Source organism: Hemiscyllium ocellatum, chromosome 5, assembly GCF_020745735.1.
Source record: "Hemiscyllium ocellatum isolate sHemOce1 chromosome 5, sHemOce1.pat.X.cur, whole genome shotgun sequence".
Taxonomy (NCBI): domain Eukaryota; kingdom Metazoa; phylum Chordata; class Chondrichthyes; order Orectolobiformes; family Hemiscylliidae; genus Hemiscyllium; species Hemiscyllium ocellatum.
Window position 1 is genome coordinate 41,116,131 of NC_083405.1, and position 26,128 is coordinate 41,142,258.

At 40.9% G+C, this 26,128-nt stretch overlaps 1 protein-coding gene across 1 annotated transcript in view; it reads right to left on the reverse strand.

Annotated features, from left to right (window-relative positions):
• The window catches only part of LOC132816011 (dynein axonemal heavy chain 11-like), a 417,048-nt gene that overhangs the window by 194,908 nt on the left and 196,012 nt on the right, over positions 1-26,128 (reverse strand). Inside the window, exons 45-50 of the mRNA XM_060825416.1 lie at positions 24,501-24,666; positions 19,300-19,402; positions 17,364-17,603; positions 13,875-14,036; positions 11,849-12,042; positions 5,465-5,627 (exon numbers count right to left, since the gene is read on the reverse strand). Of these exons, the coding sequence (XP_060681399.1) occupies positions 5,465-5,627; positions 11,849-12,042; positions 13,875-14,036; positions 17,364-17,603; positions 19,300-19,402; positions 24,501-24,666 (1,028 nt within the window). The remainder of the gene's footprint in view (positions 1-5,464; positions 5,628-11,848; positions 12,043-13,874; positions 14,037-17,363; positions 17,604-19,299; positions 19,403-24,500; positions 24,667-26,128) is intronic.

The following is a 26,128-nucleotide window of genomic DNA, read 5'->3' on the forward strand; positions in this document are numbered from 1 at the left end:
CCTGAGTTAACTATATTGGCAGACAGGGCATTCCACGCCCTTACCACTCTCAGAGTAAAGAACCTGCCTCTGACATCTATCTTAAATCTATCACCCCTCAATTTGTAGTTATGCCCCCTTGTACAAGCTGACGTCATCATCCTAGGAAAAAGATTTTCACTGGATGTAGGTTTGGCCACTGAGCTGAAAAGTTCATTTTCAGACATTTCGTCGCCATACTAGGTAACATCTTCAGTGATCCTCCGGATGAAGCACTGCTGATGTTTCCTGCTTTCTATTTATACATTTGGGTTTCCTTGGGTTGGTGATGTCATGTCCTGTGGTGGCCATTTCATGTTCTTTTTTTCAGGGAATGGTGAATGGAGTCCAAGTCAATGTGTTTGTTGATAGAGTTCCGGTTGAAATGCCATGCTTCCAGGAATTCTCATGTGTCTCTCTGTTTGGCTTGTCCCAGGATGGAAGTGTTGTCCCAGTCGAAGTGGTGTCCTTCCTTATCTGTATGTAAGAATACTAGTGAGAGAGGGTCATGTCATTTTGTGGCATCCAGAACCTCAACCTGAGCTACAAATCTTCTCGAGACTTTCACTGTCTACCATATTTAATCCTCTGATCATATTGTACATCTCTATCAAATCCCAAGTCTCTCAGCCTTTCCTCATAAGACCTTCTCTCCAGACCAGGCAACATCCTGGTAAATCTTCTCTGCACCTCTTCCAATGCTTCCAAATCCTTCCTGTAATGGGGCGACCAGAACTGTACACAATATTTCAAGTTGCAGCTCTGGAACGCAATCTCTCTACTAATAAAATCTAACACACCATATGCCTTCTTAACAGCACTATCAAACTGGGTGGCAACTTTCAGGGATCTATGTATATGGACTCCAAGATCCTTCTGCACATCCACAGTGCCAAATGTCTTTCCATTGACCCAGTATTCTGCAAGCTAACAAAATGTTCGGTTGCTCTTTCTCCATGGATGCTGTCTGACCTGCTGTAATTTCCAGCATTTTCTGTTTTCAGTACAGATTCCAGCATCTGCAGTAATTTGCTATAAAGGTATTACAGAACCGCATAAGACCTTACGGAAAATAAATAGGCCCAATGGGTCAGGTGGAAAAGTAACAGTAGGAAATTTAGAGACACTCACAAATAATTTCTTTAAAGTGCACTATCTGACGATGTTGGGCATTTGAACTAGTAAGGTTAAAATCATCTGCAGGAAAAGCCTCAAAATAAACTTCACCAACCTACTGGTCAATGGTTGAAGCATAACTTTTAGAAAGTCATGGATTTAGGAAACGAAGATCCAACTGAATTAATCTATGGATAATTTGGAAAACATTAAATGTCACAAAGCAGGTAGGAGTGGGGAGGTGGGAAGAGGTTAGACAGTGCTTTCAATAGCTCAGATGATAGAGCGGAGGACTGTTGGGCTAAATACCAGTCATCCTTAGGTTGCTAGTTCGACTCTGGCTCAAAAGACATCCATTTTCTAAGATCACCTTCATCCCCACCCCCATCCACCTACTGTACTCTTTGCTGCCTTCTCCCCAGCCCTACCCCCCTTCCACTTATCTCTCCACCCTGGATGCTCCTTGCCTTCATTCTTGATGAAGGGCTTTTGCCCGAAATGTCAATTTTCTTGCTCCTCGGATGCTGCCTGATCTGCTATACTTTTCCAGCATCACAAAATCTAGACTCTGATTTCCAGCATCTGCTGTCCTCATTTTTGCCTGGATGGGAGCAAGTTACTGTTCGCTCTGGATTTTCAGAAAGCGTTTTTTGTTATGCATGTAGGGTTGAACTATTTAATTTGCTTCTGGAGTCCAAGGTCATCTTTCTTCACAGCTAACATTCTCTTATGACCCTGTTAGCACTTCAACCCCATTCTATTTCTCTTTACAAAATTAAGTGACACTGACATTAACACTGCACACTGATGTAAGCATCATTACTTGACATCTCTTGGCTCAACTCTCTTGTTTGGATCCCTCATCCATGCCATCTCCTGGACTGTATTCTTGTATGACTTGTGCTTTGTAGAAAAATTTCTTGACCCAGTTGTCTCTTTCCTCTCTTTGTGACATTTCACTTTGTTATGGACAATCTTAGTGATGTTTGGCTGTACCTTCTAAAGTAGAGATGAGTGTTGTCTTCTCAATCTCCCACCCTCTGATGGCGATAAGCCATTTTATATTGCTGATGATCTTGTAATTAAACCTGTGATGCAAGATTTACATTTTGGTTCTCCTTCAACATTGTGTCAATCTTTTGAACGCTTCTGCTCGCTTCTCCACTTGCTTGTAGGTAGTGTGTGATAATATAACATGTGTAACATTGGATTCCCATGCAGTGCCCTGAATGCCATAAATGGAGGAGACTTCCCTAAAGATTTAATCACTGGCTTTGTCATTATTTTGTGTTGATAGTTCACCTTAATGTACGACAATGATGAAAATGTTGCCTTTGAATCAGAATAAAGCCATTTCAAAGTGCTCCCATAGTTGGATGGAAACGCTTTTTTGCTTCTTCTCTTGGCTGTTCACCACACACAAAATGTAATTCCTGATTATTTCTTGCTTTGGGCTTGTAATTGTTGGACTTGTCCGGCCAAATGGCATGTTTCCACACTGTAGGGAATCTGTGATCTATGATCTAATGTCTGCACAACCTGTGGAGGAAATGTACTCTGAAGATTTGTGAAGCTCTGAGAACTCTGTTTTTCATCTATTTTAAATTGGTGACCTCTCACTTTCAAAACCTGACCACTATTTCTCTATTTCCTACAACAGGAATCATTTTCTCCACAACTGCCCTGTCAGAAGTTGATCCACTCATTCCAGGTATTAGTTTAGAAATGTTCTCTGGACTGCTTCCAACATATTTATGCCCTCAGCTCAATAAACATGCAATCCTCCAAATGTTGTCTCATCACTACCCTGTAAAATTGAAGCATAACCTCACTTCATCTGTATTCATTCCCCTCACAAAAAAGTATAATATTCCATTAGTTTTCCTAACTATTTGCAGACTCATGTTTTGCTGTTCATACACTAAGTCACCCAGATCTCTCATGCCTCTCACCATTAGGTAGCATGATTCTTTTTTATTCATCTTGCTAAAATGAACATTTTCCCATTTTCAATATTATACTACATTTGCCACATCATTGTCCACTCACTTTATCTACTTATATCCCTTCGCAGCCTCCTTGTATCCTCTTCAGAACTTCCTTTCTTAGACACCTTTGTGTCAATAACACATTTAACAACCATACCTTTAGTCCTACCATGCAAGACATTTCTATTGTATATAAATAGTTGATGTCCCTGCAGTATTCCCTGCGACCTCAGTTATTACCTATTTATTGCTAGTTTCTGCTTCCTTTTAGTGAGAGAAAGTGAGGATTGCAGATGCTGGAGATCAAAGTTGAAAAGTGTGGCGCTGGAAAAGCACAGCAGGGTCAGGCAGCATCCGTGGAGGAGGAGAGTCAACGTTTCGGGCATTAGTCCTTCATCAGGAATGTGGTACATTGTGGTTGTGAGGGGCTCTTGTGGTACAGTGATAGTGTCCTGACCTGTGAGCTAGGAGGCCAGGATTCAAGTTCCATCTCCAGAGGTGTGTAATAACATCACTGAACAGGTTGATTAGAAACAGCTATTCATGCAAATATGTTACACTATGCTGTACATCTCTATGACTCTATGAGCTTTTATCTTCCACAATGACCCTGGATGTGACAGCTTATCAAATGCATTCTTGAAATTCAAGTGCTCTTTAGCAGTGCTTTGTCATATTCTCTTCAATAACAGTTTCTAACACTTTCCAATGTTTTTTGCACTTTGTTTCCATCCTTTTTTGAATACATTCACTGGAGCCCAATCAATTGGATTGTCCCCGGAATGTAGGCAAGTTTAGGAAATTAAAACAGTTAATTAACTATTTCGCTAGCTACAACTTTTATGACTCCAGGTTGAAATCCATCAGGACCCAGGGACCTGTCAGCCCTTTGTCCCAACAATTTGCTCATTACCACTTTGCTGCAACTGTAATTCTCATGAGTTCCTCTCTCACTCCTAGTTCATGAGTTGATTCTAGGATTTTAAATACCTAAGTGAAATATTTCTTGGTACAGTTGTCTTTATTGCCTATTGCTTCCCTCTGCGTCCCCAACATCAGCAAGCAGGGCACTTAAAGGTTTCTTGCTGTGAATTCCCAATGCTGTAATGCACTTTCTTCCTCTCCTTATGGTCAAAAGCCCTTCTGATTATCCTTCACAGGAAATGCCTCCATTTAATTTGCCCTCAACTCTTCAACACCCTTCACTGGTCAAAAGCAAAGACTTTTGAAGGAAAACTGCCAATGACAGTTTTTGATTACCATGAAATTACATGTATGTTTCATTTGTTCAAGATCTAATAAAATATACTAAACATAGGAACAGGGATCAGTGATTTATTACCTCCTGTCAGTTCCACTACAGTCTGTTCTGCTACAATGTGTGCTTCCTCAATGTGGATTGCTTTAATATGATAGAAGAATTTAGGCCTTTACTCACGGAACACAAACTTCCCTTAACTGAATTGGTTATAATGCGATTACAGCCACATTAATTTAAATGGCGAGGATATTGCACAATTTTCTTATAATGTGAGGTCGCATGGAAATGGGACTATCGTGTTATATCAGAATCTACTGTATTTAATAGTAATGCGGCTGATCGACAACTTACACTCAAATTGCTACCTTTACCCAATATTCTTTAATCATTTTTAATAACAAATATCCCCCAAACATAGATTTAAAATTTACAATTGATTTGACATCAACTGTCTTTGAGAAAGGCAAGTTCAAAGTTTTCATAATTTTGTTGTTGAAGTGTTTCCTAATTTCGCTCTTGTTTTTTTTATTACACCATCTAAATTCCACGGAATACAACCCCAGTTTGTGGAATCTCTTCACATAACATCCTGTTATCACTCTGATGAACCGATGCTGCACATCCTCATGCCAATATATTCTTCTCAAAGTGTGGCACCTAGAATTGCTCAATGCTCCAGTTAAAATATTCAAACAAGTACCAACAAATTCATTAGCTGTGACCCATCCTTCACATATCCAAATCAAGTTAAGTAACTTCTTAACATGCCTGCTCTTTCCTTATCTGCACTGACAATATCATTATCAGGATTCATGGGGCCTGATCATGTTGGATTTTCCCACTGTTGGTTTTGATGCCTCTACGAGCTCCTTTGCCAATTCCCTTTTCATAAGTTCTTGCCATCTGTTGTGTGACTCTTTGTCATTCTTTGCATCTTTCTCATTTGCCAGGATCTGTAGTAGCATTTGCACTTACGTGGAGACAGGAAGATCAACGCAGGACATTTATCAGAAAATCAGTACGGAGCGATTAGAAATTAGCACTTTTAATGATGCAGAATTGCGAATGACAAAATATTTACCTTCAAGTCTGAGATCCCATAGCCTTTCTTCAGTGTGATTTGGAAAATTTCTAGAGAACTAATGTAAGCAGCCAATCGAGATAAGCTCTGCTTCCCACTGCCACCAACACCCACCAGTAGAGCATATCCTCGGCTGCTCTCCAAGATTCGATTTATCCGACACCTGAGATAAAGAAGTGGAATCTTTAAAATTCTGTATCACAGGTATATTCTAGTACTTTCAAATAAATTGTAAAAGACTTATTCTAACCGATGACAGAACTAAGCTAATAATCCGGTAACATTCTTTTCTCATAGCTATCCAGGATAATTAAAGTCACAGAGTCATACAGATCCTTCAGTACACCTCTTCCATGCTGACCAGGATTCTGAAACTGAACCAGCCCCATTTGCCTGCACTTGGCCCATTCCCCTCTAAATCTCTTCTATCCATGCTCCTGTCCAAATCTCTTTTAAATGTTGTGATTGTGCTTGCCTCTCCCACTTCCTCTGGCAGCTTGTTCCAAAAATGTAACATCCGCCCGGTCAAAAGGTAGCCCCTCAGGTCCCTTTTAAATCTTTCCCTTCTCACCTCAACACTATGCCCTTTAGTTTTGGACTCCCCAAACCTGGGGAATGGCTTCAGCTATTCACCCTATCCATGCCCCTCATGATTTTATAAACCTCTTTAAGATCATCCCTCAGCCTCCTACATTTCGGGGAAAGAGCTCTGGCTTATCCAGCTTCTGCCTTTAACTCAAGATTCTAGTCTCAGTAACAGAGTTGAGAATGTGGTGATGGAAAAGCACAGCCAGTCAGGTAGCATCCGAGGAGCAGGAGAATAGATGTTTCAGGCATAAGCCCTTCATCAGGAAGCAACTGCAGTCCTCACTTTCTCCGAGTCTCTGTAACGGCCATGTAAATCTTTTTTGCACCCTTTCCATTTAATAACATCCTTCCTTTTGCAGGGCAGTCAGAATTATATGCAGTAGTTCAGATGTGGTCTGACCAATGTCTTCTGCAGTTGCAATATGATAAGACCATAAGACCATAAGACATAGGAGTGGAAGTAAGGCCATTCAGCCTATCGAGTCCACTCCGCCATTCAATCAAGGCTAATGGGCATTTCAACCCCATAGCCCTTAATTCCTTGTGACATCAAGAATTTATCAATCTCTGCCTTGAAGACATTTAGAGTCCTGGCCTCCACTGCACTCTGCGGCAATGAATTCCACAGGCCCACCACTCTCTGGCTGAAGAAATGTCTCCGCATTTGTGTTCTGAATTTACCCCCTCTAATTCTCAGGCTGTGTCCACGGGTCCTAGTCTCCTCGCCTAACGGGAACAATTTCCTAGCGTCTACCCTTTCCAAGCCATGTATTATCTTGTAAGTTTCTATTAGATCTCCCATTAATCTTCTAAACTCCAATGAATACAATCCCAGGATCCTCAGCCGTTCCTCATATGTTAGACCTACCATTCCAGGGATCATCCGTGTGAATCTCCGCTGGACAAGCTCCAGTGCCAGTATGTCCTTCCTGAGGTGTGGGGACCAAAGCTGGACACAGTACTGCAAATGGGGCCTAACCAGAGCTTTATAAAGTCTCAGTAGCACAACGGTGCTTTTATATTCCAACCCTCTTGAGATAAATGACAACATTGCATTCGCTGGACCACTCTCTCAAACTGTCTAGATCCTTCTGCAGCCTCCCCAGTTCCTCAGTACTACCTGCCTGTCCACCTAACTTTGTATCATCGGCAAACTTCGCTAGAATGCCCCCAGTCCCTTCATCAAGATCATTAATATATAATATGAACAGCTGCAGCCCCAACGCTGAACGCTGTGGGACACCGCTTGTCACCAGCTGCCATTCCGACTCTCAACTCTCTGCCTTCTGTTAGACAGCCAATCCTCATTCCATACCAGTAGCTCACCTCGAACACCATGGGCCCTCACCTTGCTTAGCAGCCTCCCATGTGTCACCTTATCAAAGGCCTTTTGGAAGTCTAGATAGACCACATCCATTGGGTTTCCCTGGTCTAACCTACTTGTCACTTCTTCAAAGAATTCCAATAGATTTGTCAGGCATGACCTCCCCTTACCAAATCCATGTTGACTTGTTCTAATCCGACTTTGCTCTTCCAAGAATTTAGAAACCTCATCCTTAATGATGGATTCTAGAATTTTACCAACAACCGAGGTTAGGCTAATTGGCCTATAAATTTCCATTTTTTGTCTAGATCCTTTCTTGAACAAGGGGGTTACAACAGCAATCTTCCAATCATCCGGGACTTTCCCTGACTTCAGTGACTTTTGAAAGATCTCAACCAACGCCTCCGCTATTTCCTCAGCCACCTCCTTCAGAACTCTAGGATGTATCCCATCAGGGCCAGGAGATTTATCAATTTTAAGACCTTTTAGCTTTTGTAGCACTATCTCTTTTGTAATGGCAACCATACTCAACTCAGCCCCCTGACTCCCTTGAATTGTTGGGATATTACTCATGTCTTCCACTGTGAAGACTGACGCAAAGTACTTGTTAAGTTCTCCTGCTATTTCCTTATCTCCCATCACTAGGCTTCCAGCTTCAGTTTGAAGTGGCCCAATATCTACTTTTGCCTATCATTTGTTTCTTATGTATTGAAAGAAACTTTGACTATCATTTCTAATATTACTGGCTAGCCTACCTTCATATTTGATCCTCTCCTTCCTTATTTCTCTCTTTGTTATCCTCTGTTTGTTTTTGTAGACTTCCCAATCTTCTGATTTCCCACTGCTCTTGGCCACTTTATAGGATCTCTCTTTTTCTTTAATACATTTCCTGACTTCCTTTGTCAGCCATGGCTGTCTAATCCCTCCCCGAATAATCTTTCTTTTCTTGGGGATGAACCTCTGTACAGTGTCCTCAATTATACCTACAAACTCCTGCCATTTTTGCTCTACTGTCTTCCCCGCTAGGCTCTGCTTCCAGTCTATTTTCGTCAGTTCCTCTCTCATGCCCTCATAATTACCTTTATTTAACTAACACCATTACATCCAATTTTGCCTTCTCTCTTTCAAACTGCAGACTGAACTCTACCATATTATGATCGCTGCTTCCTAAGTGTTCCCTTACTTTAAGATTTTTTATAAAGTCTGGTTCATTACATAACACTAGGTCCAGAATAGCCTGCTCCCTTGTGGGCTCCATGACGAGCTGTTCTAAAAAGTCTTCCTGAAAGCATTCCATGAATTCCCTTTCTTTGGATCCACTGGCAACATTGTTTACCCAGTCCACCTGCATATTGAAGTCTCCCATGATCACCGTGACCTTGCTTTTCTGACAGACCTTCTCTATTTCTCGGTACATATTGCGCCCCTGGTCCTGACCACTGTAAGGAGGTCTGTATATAACTCCCATTATGATGTCTCAATGCTCTGACCAATGAAAGCAAGTGTGCCAAATGCCTTTTTCACCATCCTCTCTAGCTGCGACGCCACTTTCAAGGAACTATGTACTTGCTCCCCTAGGTCTTTCTTTTTGACAACACTACCAAGGGGCCTACCATTAACTATGCAAGTCCTGCCAATTAGTGTGCAAAGTACCAGGAGCGAGTTCCTTCATGAATCAGATTTCTGGGCCTAAATATGAAAGCTATACAAAATGGGGGCACGCTTGGCTACCGCTATAAAGAAGAGAATATCATCAGGTATACCTAAATCATAAGAGCAGCTGCAGAAATAGTTTAAGTTTCCAAACTACCTAAATTCTAAAATAGTCCAAACCAATCAGAAGTTTGCAAATAATAACACCACTATTGAAGAAAGGAGGCAGACAGGAAACAAAAACTACAGGCCAGTTAGTCTGACATCGATCATTGGTAAACATGGAATCTATCATTAAGGAGGCTTTTACAATGCATTTAAAACATCACAACATGACAAAATGAAATTAACATTATTTTTGATAAATTCATTATTGTCTTTTTGAGGAGATAAACAGATAAATAGGGAACTAGGAGTCTCAGAATACTTGGGTTCCCAAAGGGCATTTATTAAGGTGTCATGCAAAACATAGTGTAGAATCTCACAACACCAGGTTATAATCCATCAGGTTTAATTGGAAGCATTAGCTTTCAGAGCGCTGGAGTACAACCACCTGATGAAGGAGCAGCGCTCCAAAAGCTAGTGCTTCCAATTAAACCTATTGGTTATGACCTGGTGTTGTGTGATTTTTAACTTTGTACACCCCAGTCCAACACCGGCATCTCCAAATCATGCAAAACATAAAATGCAGGGCAAGGACTCCTGGGGTTGGGCTAATATATTGGCAAGGGTAAAGAATTGGCTAATGCACAGGAAGCGAAGAATAGAAATACAGGGTGCGTTTTCAAGTTGGAAGGCTGTAACTAGTGAAGTGTCACAAGAATCAGCGATGGGGCATCATCTTTTTCAATGGCTTAGACAAGAGATCAAGACTAATGCATCTAAATTTGCTGATGATATAAAGATAGGTGGGAAATTTAAGCGGAGATGATAGCCTAATGGTATTATTGCTGGTTAATCCAGAGACCCAAGTAATGTGCTGAAAACCTGGGTTCAAATCCCACCATGGCAAATGGTAGAACATGAATTCAATTTTAAAAATCTGGACTTATTTGTCTCATGATCACTATAAATCCATTGTCGAATGTTGGAAAAGCCCATCTGATTCACTAATGTCCCTTAGGGAAAGAAATCTGACATCCTTACATGGTCTGGCTACATGTGACTCCAGACCGGCAGCAATGTGGTTGATTCCTAACCACCCTCTGAGCAATTAGGGATGGACAACAAACAGTAACCTAGTCAGTGATGAGCTCACCCCATGAATGACTAAAATAAATTCATGAAGAGGACATAAAGAGGCTGCAAATGGTGACTGACTGATTAACCGAGAGGTTAATAAAGTGGCAGACTGAATTAGCTTTATTCTCACAAGTACTCAAATGGTTACAGTGAAAAGTTTACAAGTTGCCACTATGGCACCATCTTATGTACAAATGTACCTAGGTACAGATTCTTCAGTGCAAATTCTTAGGAGAAATATTAGAAAAACAAAGTAGTGAGAAAGCCAGCATTACAGATTGTAGGAATAAATTAGAAAAGAGAGAAATGAAAAAGTTCAGAACAGCAGTCCTACCAAACCAGTTCACACTGGTGAGCCTCCAGTCTGCATCAGGTCTTGACTTCAGACCATGCCAGACTTCACCTCGAGGTTCCCGAGGCCAGGAGATCCCTCTGGAATCACCCCAAGGCCAGAAGTCCACAATTAGGCACACCTGTGAGGGACTGTCATGCTGGGCTGGAAACAAACCACGCCTGCCTGACAGACGGTCACGTTGGGATGGGAGACCACCATGCCTGCCTGAGAGGCTATCATGCTGTGCCTGGAGACCACCACGCCTGTCTGAGGGGCTATCGTGCTGTGCCGGGAGACCACACCTGTCTGAGAGACTGTCACGCTGTGCCGGGAGACCAGCACGCCTGAGAGATGGTCACGCTGGGCCGAGAGACCACTACGCCTGTCTGAGAGATGGTCATGCTGAGCCGAGAGACCACTACGCCTGTCTGAGAGATGGTCATGCTGAGCCGAGAGACCACCACGCCTGAGTGAGAGACAGTCACGCTGTGGCGAGAGACTACTACATCTGTTTGAGAGACTGTCACATTGGACTGGCATGGGTTTCCTCCGGGTGTCCCGGTTTCCTCCCACAATCCAAAGATGTGCAGGCTAGGTGAATTGGCCATGCTAAATTGCCCATGGGATGCGTAGGCTACGTGCTTTAGTATGGAGTAAATATCGGATAATAGGTTAGGGGAATGTGTCTGAGTGGGTTACTCTTTGGAGGGCTGGTGTGGACTTGTTGGGCCGAAGGGCCTGTTTCCACATTGCAGGGATTCTTCTATGATCATACCTCTTCACTGGTCAGCAGCATATCCCATCCCTCCCTTTATCCCGATTCCACTCTTGTATTGTCCCTCATTTTATTTCAGTCAGGAGCTTGTACTCTAGTAGTGTAGCAACTCTCCAGACTAATGCACATAACCTACACATCCCACGGGCAATTTAGCACGATCAATTCACCTGACCTGCACATCTTTAGATTGTGAGAGGAAACCCAGGCACTCAGAGGAAACACTAGCAAACACGGGGAGAATGTGCAAACGCCACACATACAGTCACCTGAGGCTGGAATTGAACGTGGGCCCCTAGTGCTGTGAGGCGGCAGTGTTAACCCACTGACCACTGTATCACGCCATATGGTACGGGTTTTGTTTAAAGCAATCAGAACTTATGGAGTCTCAACACATGATGTTCTTGATTCCCTGGGTGAGTTTGTTAAAAATAAGTAACTTTTAAACAACCTTTAATTTATACTTACACATGTTGCATAGCATCTTCAAACAAAACTAGGTTCATCACAGCATTGAGCTCATTAAAGTTGTCAAGAGCGTCAGTCAATATTTTCTTCAGGACATTCCAATCTTTTACTCGCATGTAATGGGGATCACCAATTCCAAGAGCAAAATGACAATAAATCAATGGTTTCTGCAGTAAAATACTATCACCAATACCCTGAAATATATCAAAAACGGAAATTTTCCATTTAGAACTACGCTGAATTAGGCAATATTTGATCAAAATTAAGCAGAGCTTCTTTTACATCTTGTTTCAATACTGGATATCTCAACATTCAAAAAGAGGTCTATATATACTTGAAACAACACAAGCTTTTAAATTGCTGACTTCAAAACAATCAAGTTATACAAGACTGCAGTAACTGCAATCTTGGAGGTTCTTTTAGCACTTTACAATTGCTACATGTTTGTTATGCTGAGGCAGAACAGTATCCTAATTTTCCTGTGCATGGCTAATGAATCCTGATGCAAGAGTATTCCCTACTCTGAGAAACCAAGAACGCCTTTCACATGTCTAAGTTCAAACAATATGGACAAGTTACTACACTCATAAATGAAGCTAAAACTTGCTGGAAATATTCAGCATGTAATGCAGCACCCATGGCCAGAGAAACAGATTTTGGGGTGGCCCTTTGTCATACCTGTGAGAAGGAATGAGTTTTAAGTTTTGCAAATAAAGGAGAGAAGACAAGGTGGTAGCATGGAACCAGGAGTGATTAAATAGCTGAGGAGAACAAGACCTGGTAAAGGGCAACTAAAGAAACAAAAGATATGACCAGAGAATGTGTAAAATTAAATGCAGAAGCATCACCAACAGCTGCCATTGAAAAAAGCCAGATGATGATTTGATATTGTTGAAAATGTTGAGCCGAGAGCAGTGAAGTGCTAAGTTGAAAGATGATGTTCTTCAAGCTTACTTTGAGTTTCATTGAAGCACTGTAGGAGATAGAAAGGTCAGAGTGGGAGTACACCGATAATTAAAAAATGTTAAGCAACCAGAAGCTGAAAGGTCAAACTTGCACAGTGAATAAATGTACAGCACAAAACAATCACCCGATTTACATTTAGTTTCCATTGAAGAGGAGATTGTATCATGAGCATTGAATACAGTATATTAAATTGATGGTAGCACAAGTGAATTGTTGTTCAATTTAGGAGAGTCACTAGTGCTTTGTATGGCGACGACAGACAATATAAAAAGTTTTTGCATCTCCTATGGTTATATGGAATGGTACTATGGAAGTGGCTGGGTTTTAGGAGTAATTAAGAAATGGACCAGAGTTACAGAAAGATTTTCTCCTTCAGAATGCTGAAAGAGAAGTGTTAGCAAAATTGTACCTGATGGCAGCATGACGCTGGAGGTGATAACATTTGGAGAAGATGAAATGCAGAGTCTGGTAGGATGGAGAAGGGGTGAAAGAAATGCTGGTTGAAGAAAAAGAAAGACTGGTAAAGAAGATGTCATCACCAGAACTGATACTTCTAGTTTCTCCATTTCTATTGTGAGTCCTCAAACAACCTGAACTGTTGATTAAATCTAGTCAAGGTAATTACGGAAACACGTGACTAATAATGAATATGGGTTGATAGCCAGAGAAGATCAAAGGGAGATTGAATAGAGTTATTCAAAATCATGAAAGGGTTTTATCTGGTTAGGAAGATTTATTTTTAGTGACAGGAGAGCCAGTCACTAAAGATCACAGATTTAAAATAGCCAAAAGGAGAACTAGACCTGACTAAGCCATATTTTAAAACACATGTTTGTTTTAATTTAGAATGTATTGCCTCAAAGGGTGGTGGGAAGGCTTCCGCAGTAAAGTTCAAATGGGAATTTGCTAAATGATTGAAACACAAAATATTGATGGGCTGCAGCAAACAGTTGGGTGAGTGGGATGAACTGGATTGCTCTTTCAAAGAGCCAGCACAAATACAGTGGATCCAGTCCTCTTGTTGGGTGTTGTGTTTTGTGAATCTATGAAGAACAGGTACCTCAAAGAATTTTTTGGCAGTTTTCAGCAGAATTTTCTGGAACAGTTCAGAATCTTTTGATTGCACTAGCTTGTCCTCATAGACACGGGATGACTCATGAAGCCAGAGAGACACCAAATCCATTGGTTTCTTTAAACAATCAGGAAGTGCGAAGAGTATTCCCTGAAAAGAAACAAAACATCGCTTGGAAAATCTTAGAAATTACGTTCAACAAGTTTACATTTAAAAGTTGGATTCAATATAAAGTATACTTCTAAAATGAGGGACATTAGCCATTAAATTTTCCCAAGACACAAACAGCAAATGTATTAGGTTGCTCACTTGTCAAAAGAAGCCAACACTGGTTTGGTTGTGTGCATAAGCTGAGTGTTGTAGCAGGGTTGGAACAAGCTCCAGCACTGCTGACCATTGTAGCAACTGTGGAGATAGGCTAGGGTTCTTGGTTCTCCTTCTACAGGAGCGGAAATATATTTGGAAAAAATATCAACACAAATTTAGCAGATGGCCATGGGCAGATGTAAAGAATCTTGACTGTGGTGCAGCCCAATACCCACGTTAGACTTTGACATGGGGTGTCTATACAATGGGACCCACAAATTTAGCCGTGGAATCAAAACCTTCAAAACAAAAAATAGAGGAAGCGGAGAACAAGTTTCAGCTCCATGTCTTTGGCTCCTACTATTCTTCTTTCTCGTGCAGAAAAAGTCTAACTACTGTCAAGTCTTTGTTCATTCATAACAAGGCTATGTTAATTTTCAAATTCAGGAGATTATAGCACTTTACCACATTTTGGAAACATCCTAAAAGGCTTCATGTAAAACACACTGTTTGCAAATGCAACCACTCTTTCGATTTTGTGAAGAGGAAAGTTCCATTTAAAAAAACGCAGGAATCATCAATAGCAAAATGGAAAGAAATTACGATGATGCTAGAAATGTAAGACAACTGAAAATTCAGGAAGATCTGTAACATAGTCCATGCCCCTGCATGATTATAGTATAGTAACATCAGCTCTGTGTTACTAATCCCTGATGCAGTGGAGAAGCAGCAAAGGAACAGAAGTTAAGTAATTTTGACACTGTGTGGGGAGAGGGGCGTGGTCAAGTGATTCAGACATTGCTGGGGTGATGGAATCACTTGACTGCATTGGGATTGGAGCTGGTTCATTATGAGGAAATACAGAGAATCAGCTGATCATACAGTCATACTGCATAGAAACAAACCCTTTGGTCCAATTCATCTGTGTCAAACAAACATCCCAATCTGACCTCCACGTATCTGACAGCATTTTGTTCATATCCCTCTAAATCGTTCCTATTCATTACCCATCCAAATGCCTTTTAAATGTTATAATTGTACCCGCCTCGACCACTTCCTCTGGCAACTCATTCCATCCACACATCACCCTCTGAGTGAAAACTGCACCCATCAAGTCCTTTTTAAATCTTTCCCCTTTCACCTTAAACTTACGCCCCCACCACAGGAAATAAACCTTGACTATTCACACTATCTCACGTTTTTAGAAACTTCTATAAGGTCACCCCTCAACCTCCAACACTCCCGGGGAGAAAATCCCCAGCTCAAACCCTTCAGTCTGGCAACATCCTTGTAAATCTTTTCTGCACACTTTCAAGTTTAACAACACTTTCGTATAGAAGGGTGACCAGAATTGTATACAGTATTCCAAAAGTTGCTTCACCAGTGATCTGTACAGCCTCAACATGACTTCTCAAATGCTGTACTCAATATTCTGATTAATGAAGGCAAGTGTGCCTAAGTGCTTTCTTAATCAGCCTGTCTACCTGCGACTCCACTTTCAAGGATCTGCACCCCTAGGTCTCTTGGTTTGCAACACTCCTCAGGAGCCTACCATTAACTGTATGAGTCCTGCCCTCATTGCCTTATCAAAATGCAACACCTCACATTTATCTAAATTAAACTCCATTTGCCACTCCTCAGCCCATTAGCCGATCTGATCAAGGTCCCAGTTTACTCTGAGATAAGCTTCTTCACTGCCCACGACCACGTTTATTTTGGTGTCAGCTACAAACTTACTAATCATACCTCCTATACTCACATCCAAATCATTTACATAAATGACAAAAAGCAATAGACCCAGCACTGATTCTTGCAGCACACCGCTGGCCACAGGCCTCCAGTTTGAAAAACAATCCTCAACCACCACCCTCTGTCTCCTAAATTCAAGCTAATTTTGTATCCAACTGGTTAGCTCTTGCTGGATTCCATCATCTGTCCTTGATAACCAGTCTATCATGTGGAACCTTTTCAAACATCTTGAAGTCCACGTTGACAACATTTACCACTCTGCCTTCATCAATCTTCTTATCACCTCTTCAAAAAGCTCAATCACATTTGTGAGACAATTTCCCTCACATAAAGCCATAGGGTAATGTGAGCCAGGAGGCACTTGGTCTGCTTAAAGGATTTCAGTGACTCACCACCTCTTGAGATTTTGCTGACCCACCTGTATTAAATTTTGAGGTGGGTTGGCTAACAGTGTGTTGGAAACGGTTTAATTTTTAAAATTTCTGTAAGTTTCCACTTGACTGCCCAATTGCCCTTCCTTGGCTTCTATATTTTTAACTTCTAGTGTGTGATTTGCATAAATAACCTAAGAAATATGGAAGAATGAACCAAGGTGACAACAACAAAAAAAAGCAGAAAATGTAATCCAAATGAAGGACATACTTTGTCCAGCAAACAGCACACTACGGCATGGGAAGACTGAACATTACTCAGTACTTGCCCAGAAAAAGTTTCAACCATAATGGAGACACTGTAAAAACTGTTTAACAAATGCTGGACTCTCCAGGTTTTCACCTAAAAACCAAATAAACTATAGATGCTTTAAATCAAAGACAAAAATAGAAATTTCCAGAAAAGCTCAGCAGGTCTGGCAGCACTTGTGGAGAGGAGGTTCTGAGTAAGGATCCCTTGACCCAAAATATTAACTCTGCTTTCTCTCCACAAATGCTGCCAGACCTGTTGTGCTTTTCCAGCAATTTCTATTTTTGACTGTAGGTTTTAACATGTATGCTGTAATTGAATGTAAAATTGGAAATTCTGGATTTATCCCAGCTTGGAGACAGGCCTGTGTGATCTGATTGTTATGGGGTTGATAGTCAAACAGGAAAATATTGAAATCAAGTGAGAATTTTCACACCTTGATATGGTGACTCAGAATAAGAGATCAATCCCCTTAATAGACACAGATGCAAGAAAGACATTGCTCAAGGGAAGCAAATTCCTTGTAAAAAATTTGTATTCTGTTTGAAAGAAGTGAACAGAACAGACAGGACGTTTTGAGATTGAGGATCTGAAAATCTTCCATGGCAAGCCACTGGCAAAAATTAGTTCTGGAAGTCTCTGGCTGACCACAGAGATTTTTCAAGGCACCATCAACTGCTCCTCTCAAAATGGAAATCTGATAAAATGAGTTGGTGTCATGTTTTGTGTAACTTTACTCACCTGAAAAATATTTGAGAGGTCACGAAGGTTAAAAATGTAATGGAATTTAATGGCTGTTGGCAAGAACATGAGAGTAAGTTTTTGCTGAAGCCAGACAGCTGCTTGGACCACAGCCGGAATGGTCTTTATGACTGAAGCTGCAAAATTTAGATGCTGAAAATGGAAATTTAGAATTTTGCTGTAGATCATTTCCATGGAATTGACTGAAGGAAAATTCACCGCAAACACTGTGAAGTGTCTCTACAAAGAAGAAATGATGACAAAATCAATGTGGTAGAAAATCAATAAAGGCACACCATGCATTAAAGGTTTCAATCACACAAGAACTGACTATCATAACAGAAGCCTCGCATCAGTTCTAAGTCCATCAACAATATAAAATAAATTGAAAACTCAAGTAGAAACAGTGCTAGAGATTCTGGGCTTCCACTGTCCATGGACCTTTTGTGCACTTCCACACAAAGTTGGATGCATTGAGTCTTGGTCCCAGCAGCTAGTAGCTGATGAGCCTAGTTTGGGATGAAGCATGGACTCATGAAGAAACTCCTTTTAGAATTGCTGTCATTCCAGCTGAGATCTGTAGACACCTAGAAAGGCAAGGTTTACTAGGACTCATCTGGTCATTCAGGTTGCATACCCTAACAAAGTGAGACTAAGCCAGACTCTCTTATGACAGGTCTTTAATAAAGCTCCTTTGATATCTTTTGGGGTTGGATAGCGAATAGCTTTCTACTTTTTTTCCCCCCAGTAACTTCTATGGCAGGCACCTGAAGTGTGAGTTTCATGTGTGGGTGCCACAGAAAATGGGATGATTTGGTAACCTCCCTCAGGCTATGCCAGGGTTAACAGTGAACATTCTCAAAGGACTGATCTCAGAACTAGATGAATTGTACTATATTTTTGCCTCCTAAAAATCCATCTCCAGACTTCAGAGACCTAAGAATACATCACTTCAAACATACAATACTACACAAGTAATACATAAAGTTGCAAATCCAGTGTAGACATTCACCTGATAGGGGTGCATACGGTGAAATGATCCATTTGTCTCTTTCACAGTTATCCAACTATTAACTTTGATGCATGTAAAACTATCATGCAAATATATACTTAAATTGTACAAAGTTATTTCATAAAAGAAATTTCAGTGTAATGCTGTAATATAGCTTTTTCCCTCTATTTCTTTAATGCCTTAGAAAGTTTATTGGCCACACTTAGCAGTTGAATTACTGAAAAATCGAGTTATTAAACAATTAAATTTTGAAACAAAACTCATTTAGCTGTTGTACAAGTGGCAATATTTGATGAGACAGCATTGTTGAAATCACGTTTGTCCTTGATTGCAATACGCCCATTCATATATTTATGCTTATTGTCTCACGACTTTTTCTTTACAATTTTGGCTTTAGGAAATTTTACTGAATCAATTGCAAGATTGACAAGGAAATCTGCAGGATTGACAAGTCATGTGAGGTTGAAAGTGAGGGCTGCAGATACTGGAGGTTAGGGTCAAGCGTGTGGTGCAGGAAAAGCACAGCATGTCTCGCAGCATCCGAGGAGTAGGAGAATTGATGTTTTGGGCAAAAGCCCTTCATCATGTGATGGACAGACAGGAAATATGAAATCATACAAATTTTATATTAAAGTGTGAAATTAAAATAGCTGTTTCACTAAAAAAAATCAAGGTGGTTAGGACATTTCATGCACATGTGTTGTGCAAAATGTACTAAATGTTCAAATAAACCCATTTAAAATAATTTATTTACTAATTGAGATAATTAACAGATTTCAGTTATTGGCAGAACCTTGGACTGGAAAAACTAAAATTCTGGAATCTTTCTCACTAATACTAAACTGGAGGACTAAAACATGCACTTGAACAGAATAATCTGCCTTTTCTGTCACTCTTCAATATCAAGCTTATGGATCATCTTACCTGAAGTCGAGGATTGATTGTGAAGCTTCCTGCAGTTGGATTCATGCAGCTGATAAACTGGCAATTGTGAATTTCCTTCAGTGTTAACTTCTGACGATCATACCTGATCATTGTTCAACATGAAGAATTCAGAACAGAGTCAAGAATTTGAACAAATGTATCCACGTTGTTAAAAGTATGATTAAAAAAATTTAAAAAAACAGGAATTGGACTATCCTTAGGGTTAAATTAGTCTTGAGGATCAATGCAAAATGAGTGGCAACTTATCAGTATGCCATTCTGCATCTTACCAGCAACATGAATTTGACTGGGAAAACACCACTATCATAGGACAAGCCAGACAGAGAACAGCCAGAGAATTCCTAGAAGCATGGCATTCATCCCCAAACTCCATCAACAGACACATTGACCTGGACACCATATACAAACCACTACAGCTGAAACTGACACCCGGAAACGGCAAGAACATCCATCAACAGACACATCGACCTGGACCCCACATACAAATCACTGCAGCTGAAACTGACACCCGGAAGCGGCAAGAACAAACCAATATAAATACCGGAAGAAACATCAAAGCAGCGCTTCACACGAGGCTCCAACAGCACTGATGATGTTCCCTAGCCAGGGAACGAAACGTTTGCAGCAAAAACCTCCAGCTCAGCGAGCAGAACCACAACAACAAATGTTTTTATCCATAATGAAAATATGTTATCAACATACCCTGAACTCATCACCCATCACATTTAGCATTTCACGACAGCTGAACTGCATAGAAGTTATTATACAATACTATTAGAAATCAGGAAAAATAAAATCACATTCTGAACACATTCATTGTAGTTTGCTAAGTAACTATGGAGTTACAATGGACTCTCTAGTTTTAAAAATGCAGCTGTGATTAAAGTTGAAAATAAACAACCTCAATATGAGTGATATATTGTTTCCACCATATCCAATTAATCCTTATTACAAGACACCCTTCAATGCAACATTCACTTATAAGTAATTGTTTTATTTTCTGATACTTTTTTGCTGTTTGCTGGAATACTCATCAACTGTCAATATCTAAATTCTCATTTATATGCAGGTAAAACACGTGCAAGTGTCCAAGGTCCATTCTTAGGCACATGAATAGCTACACAAAGATCTGAGGTGTGAACACCACTATAATTATATTGCCAAGGTAATTCAACAATTATGACTTGCATTCAGATATGACTTATGAATGTATTTTCTTCTTTTTTTCTTTCTAAGTAGGAGACGTGAAAGAACCTCCCAACCCCCACAAGGAATAAACAAAATATGGTTTTCTGTTGTTTACATGCTGAACTGCACAGTACTTTAAATGTTCAATCTGTTAACAAAATGAAAAGTGAGAACATTTTTAATCTTGGAAAATACAATTATTTGTTGAATCTTTTAGTTTAAAATGATTCTGTGTGAATTTCATAACAAATGAATATGTAAAAACAAAATCAGAAGATAGTTTTTTTGTGAGAGAGGATCAGTGCACTTCATTACTAATTTCACTGAAATCTTCAAATAAAACAAAAACAAATAGAACAAACTTTAGAGTGATTGAAGATACCAAAGAGAAGCATATCACAAATTGCAGGAACATATCTCATGAACCCCTGCCCCACACACAGACACACATACAGAAAACCACTGTGGGACAAAGTACACATCCAACTTGAAATCAGAAAAATCTTATATTCTAAAAGCTGATTATTCTGCCCACCAAACATTAACTCACTTTGACTATTATTTTTGTCTTTCCATTTTAACAACTTTTAAATCGTCATTGCTTACCCTATTTTTGAACTTTCCTCTCACGTTCCTTCTAATCCGTAAACATATTTTTTTCTTCTTCATCCTGACTGTACTCTTTCTTACTGAAATCAGTGGGTCACATATTCTCTTATTCTAACTCATTCTCTCTTAGGATGCCCACTTCTCAAACTTTTAAAACATAAATTTGACAACATTTGATTATTGTTTATTTTATTTAATTTTCTATTCTAATTTCCACTCTTGTTAAATTGGGACATTTATATGAGTATAACTTTACATAAACAGCCAAACAAAAGCTCTCAAACATTTACTGTGACAAAAGGCCAAAATTCAGTGACGTAGGGCTGAATCATACTTATTTTTGGCTCAGTGCATGTTATGTCAAGTTTAGTGGAGGATATCTTGTCACGCAATATCTTAATAAATTTGCCACATTAATTGCCATTCCCGACCCTATGGCCTGTATTCTGACTGATTTTTATCCCACCTTACTATGCTCCTGGATGAACATGTCACTCAGTGACTCACTTGCAAAAACACCAGCATCCTTTGCATCTGCGCCATCTTTGAAAACCCACTGTATGTTTGGAAAAGCACTAACACCTGAAAGCTGATCCGCTTAATTTGTGACACTACGTGAAGAGACAGCCGAGAAGGGGCATTTGACACTGTGTTTCTCCGACTGGTATCTGGCAGACCTGATGGATGAGGTAGTCCAGAGGAGGAAAGTCCTCCTCCCAGAGAACTGGCAGATGATGCCTGCCTGGTTGGAGATGGCACTCCTGGTCAGTGCTACTTCGAAGATGTAGAGGTCTAGCCTGCAGTGCAGAAAATGGATCACTGACCTTCTCTACCCCACCAAAGTAAATGCCACATTGTCCTCTCAGCTATCCCACACTCTATTCCTGCCACGGCACCCATCTTCCACCAAGGCTAATCCTCCATGCATTGGGGAGACAGGCCGCCTACTTGCAGAACATTTCAGAGAACACCTCTGGGACACCCACACCAACCAACCCAACTGCCCCGTGGTTGAACACTTAACTCTCCCTCCCACTCCACCAAGGACAAGCAGGTCCTTGGCCTCCTCCATCGCCAGACCATGGCAACACGACACCTGGAGGAAGAGCGCCTCATCTCTCGCCTAGGAACTCTCTAACCACAAGGAATGAATGCAGATTTCTCCAGCTTCCTCATTTCCCCTCCCTCCACCTTATCTCAGACCCAACCCTTGGACTCAGCACCGCCTTCTTGACCTACAATCTTCTACCCGACCTCTCTGCCCCCACCCCCTCTCCAGCCTATCACCCTCACCTTAACCTCCTTCTACCTATTGCATTCCTAACGCCCCTCCCCCAAGTCCCTCCTCCCTAGCTTTTATGTTAGCCTGCTTGGCACAGCTTCCTCATTCCTGAAGAAGGGCTTATGCCCGAAACGTCGATTCTTCTGCTCCTTGGATGCTGCCTGACCTGCTGCATTTTCCAGCAACACATTTTTCAGCTCGAATCCTCCATGCCATCAGTCTGCCTCCTCAATCCATCAAAACACCAACATCCTTCCCCTACATACATTAGCCTCAACAGTCATGCCAGCCACTTGCACCTTACTCATTCGGCCCCTTTCTGTCATTGCCGGAGAAGACATCCCATAACAGGGCAGAGCGAAGCTAGACAGGTGGAGCAGCTGCTATTTGTGTCCTCCAACCCTTCTCGGGTCAGAATCTATGCCCTCGCAAAAGAAGACCGGGATTGCTCTTGCAGGGAGGTAAAGACATCCATGTGCCATGAACTGAGAAAGTGATTGGAGGCTGACGAGCATCGCACAGCAACAGATCTGGAGATGGGATGAGGACGAATGCCCCGGTCACTGGCATTCAGAGGGCTGCTGTAGACCAGGCACCTGGTCAGTTGCCAGTAGGAGAAGCCTCTGTGGTCTCGGCCTTAAAGGGTTTTGTCCACATGCACAGGGAGATGTAGGAGCAGCAGCAGCAGGAATATGGGACACAATGGCCCGAAATGCCCAAAAGCTGCAGCAATCATGTGACTGTCTGTCGTTCTCCAAGACAGCTTGCAGGCTACCATGGAGAGACAGGTCCAGCTCCCTATGCGTGTGAGGAATGTACTGGAAACAGGCTCAGATCCACACTCCATCGCTCCAGCCATTGGCCCTCAAGACCTGAGGTGCAGTGACAGTGGAGAGGGGATCCTTGATCCGAGCCCAGGTGTCCCCTCCTCACAAGACACAGGCCAGGAGGCACCCAGCTAGAGGAGGAACCATACATACTGGGTACTCTGCACTTTCCCCTCGGCAAGCTACAGAGGTGGTCGTGTCCTTCATCTCCACCCTTCCAGACTGTTTCCAACCCTTGGAGGTTTAGGCCAAGGACAGTCAACATGTTTGTGGCAAGAGGTCTCTTGGCTATGCAGACAAAAGAAAAAGTTCCAAGATCACCCCACGATACCTCCAGGGCCAAAAGGCTCCATGAGTGAACAGGCTGCCTCTACCCAGCTGTGGATCTGGGAAGCTACTAAGGAATAGCAGGAGAGTCGGAAAACATACTGAGGGTGCGTCAATGACACAATTGAACTGTTCTGCAAGAATTTCACAAATTGTCAGAATGGAAGAAATACCAAAACAGTTCCAAATGATTTAATATGGCATTAAACAGGAGATATAAAGAATCAACAATAGTCATTTGGATGATCCACATTTCGAGAAGATGGAAAAAAAGTTCCATTGACACTTCATCTGCAATGACAAAACTTTTTAAATTTGGAGATTCACAAATTTGAATTCAGTATCAAATGGATTAGCATTTGATTCTGAATGCTTTTCATTTAACCAGCACACTCACCTCTGAAACAGAAGGCTAGACTCAAACCCTACCCCAAGACAATCTGAGCTGATAGTTTTGTGCAGTATTGAAAGAATCAGTTCATCAGAGGTGCCATCTTTACAATGTTAAGTGGAGATCTATCTATTGAATCAAATGAACGTAAAAGATCTAATGGCACCTTTCAAGATTGCCCAATGTCTGGTTCTTTCCTCAACACATCAGAGGAAATAACATTCTATCAGCTTACCACTATTTCTGGAAGCTTGCTGTACATAATTAGCTGGAGAATTTACCTACACAACAGTGATTACATAAAACCACAAAGCATAATTGAAAAGTGGTGTACTGATATCTGAGACATGACAGATCTCACATAAACGCAATTTTTTCTGACTTCATAAAACAATTCTACTGAAAACGAAGTTTTTTTTTCTCGGATTTATAAACTAATGCTTGAAACAACCAGGTACAAGTACTCTCAATAAGAGAATCAATTTAAACATAACAAATATCTCATCTTTGACTTACATACTCATTTTACATGGTCTAGCTGTATTATTATACTCACCAGTGTTTGTAATCAATGCTCTGACGGATAAGTGTGTGAGGCTGAACTGTCCCATATGTATCGACTTTTGGCATATTCATGTCATCAATGAAATAAATCAGCTTCTTATTTCCAGGGGGTCCATAATTACGACCAGCCTTTTTCTCAAGAGAATTCTCAAGAACACCTAATTTGTATTTTCAAAAACAAATGCAGGAAACTGTTAAAAATGCAAATCAATAAACATGTTTTATGGAAAAAAACTCCAAAACTTATGAATTTGTACCATTATCAATGTAAGTCATGCACCAGAAAGTAACGCTGGAAATAACCTGATCCCACCAGGAGTCCTGCAGAATTTTCCATCAAACATATAATCTAATTACAACTAAATATTTTACAATTTGCGGAGACCAAATAATCAATTCCATATAAAACAATTTATGTGTCAGAAATATTTGGGATAGTGGCAACTATGGGCTTGTTCCAGTACAGATCTGCCCAAACATCACAAAGTTGGTGGGACAAGCTTCTGATGAAGTGAACATTGGAATGCACCGTGGGACATTTCAATTCCAAAAGGCCTGAAAGTCATGGCATTGTCAGTTGTAGAAGGGTCCAGGTTTCCTCCAAGGCTGGAAATGCAGCACCTTGTGCTGATAACATCTCTGGGGGCAAGTGATGAGCAGAGATTTCATCACTGCTAAGCTGTGCAGGAATTCTCTCACATAGCTGGGATCCATAATGGTTTTGAATTCAACCTCATCAAACTAAGAGCAATTTTTAAAACCTGTTCTGAATGGAATTCACAGAATCATTATTCTAAGGTACTGAAGGAGGTAATTCAGCCCAATGAGTCTGGCACTCTGAGCACTTTGACTGTCATACACCTGCCTCTCCTCCCAATGCTGGATCATGTAAAAAAAAATATTGTCCAAAGCTTCAATGGAAATGGCCTGAACCATTCTCCCAGACAGTGCTTTCCAAAACTGGACCACAGAATGTGTGAAAAGGGTTTTTTCCCCATCTAACATTTGCAGCTTTTGTAAAACACTTTAAAACTTTGTCTTTTTTAAAAATTCACTCATGGGACACAGGTGTTGCTGGCTACTATGCATTTATTATTAGCTACTCTTGTACTGGGTGGCTTACTAATCCATTTCAGACTTGATCTTTTTATGAGTTGGAACAGATTCTCCCAACTTAATCTAACCAGAACTCTCAATTTTGAAAACTTCCATTAAATCTCCTCTCAGCCTTCTCCTCTCTAAAACCATCCAAACTTGTCCAAACTATGCGAATAACTGAAGTTTTTCATTGTCAGAAACATTCTTGTAAACACTTTCTGCATTCTCTCCAACAAATTAACATTCTTCCTAAGCTGAGGTGTAACTGTAAGTAATCCAATTAATGAAGCCTAAAATAGTGATTGCTCTTTTTGACAGCTGTCTTTACCTGTGCTGCCTCATTTCATGACTTGCGCACGTGTGTTCAGGTCTCTTTGCTCCTGCATACCCTAGAGAACAGCATACTTTATTTTATACTGTCTTTGTGTTCTCTGCACCAACGCACATTGCCTCAAATATCTGTGTACTGAACTTCACTTTTTAAGAATTCATTTGGGAATGTGGGATTTGCTGACTTAGAGT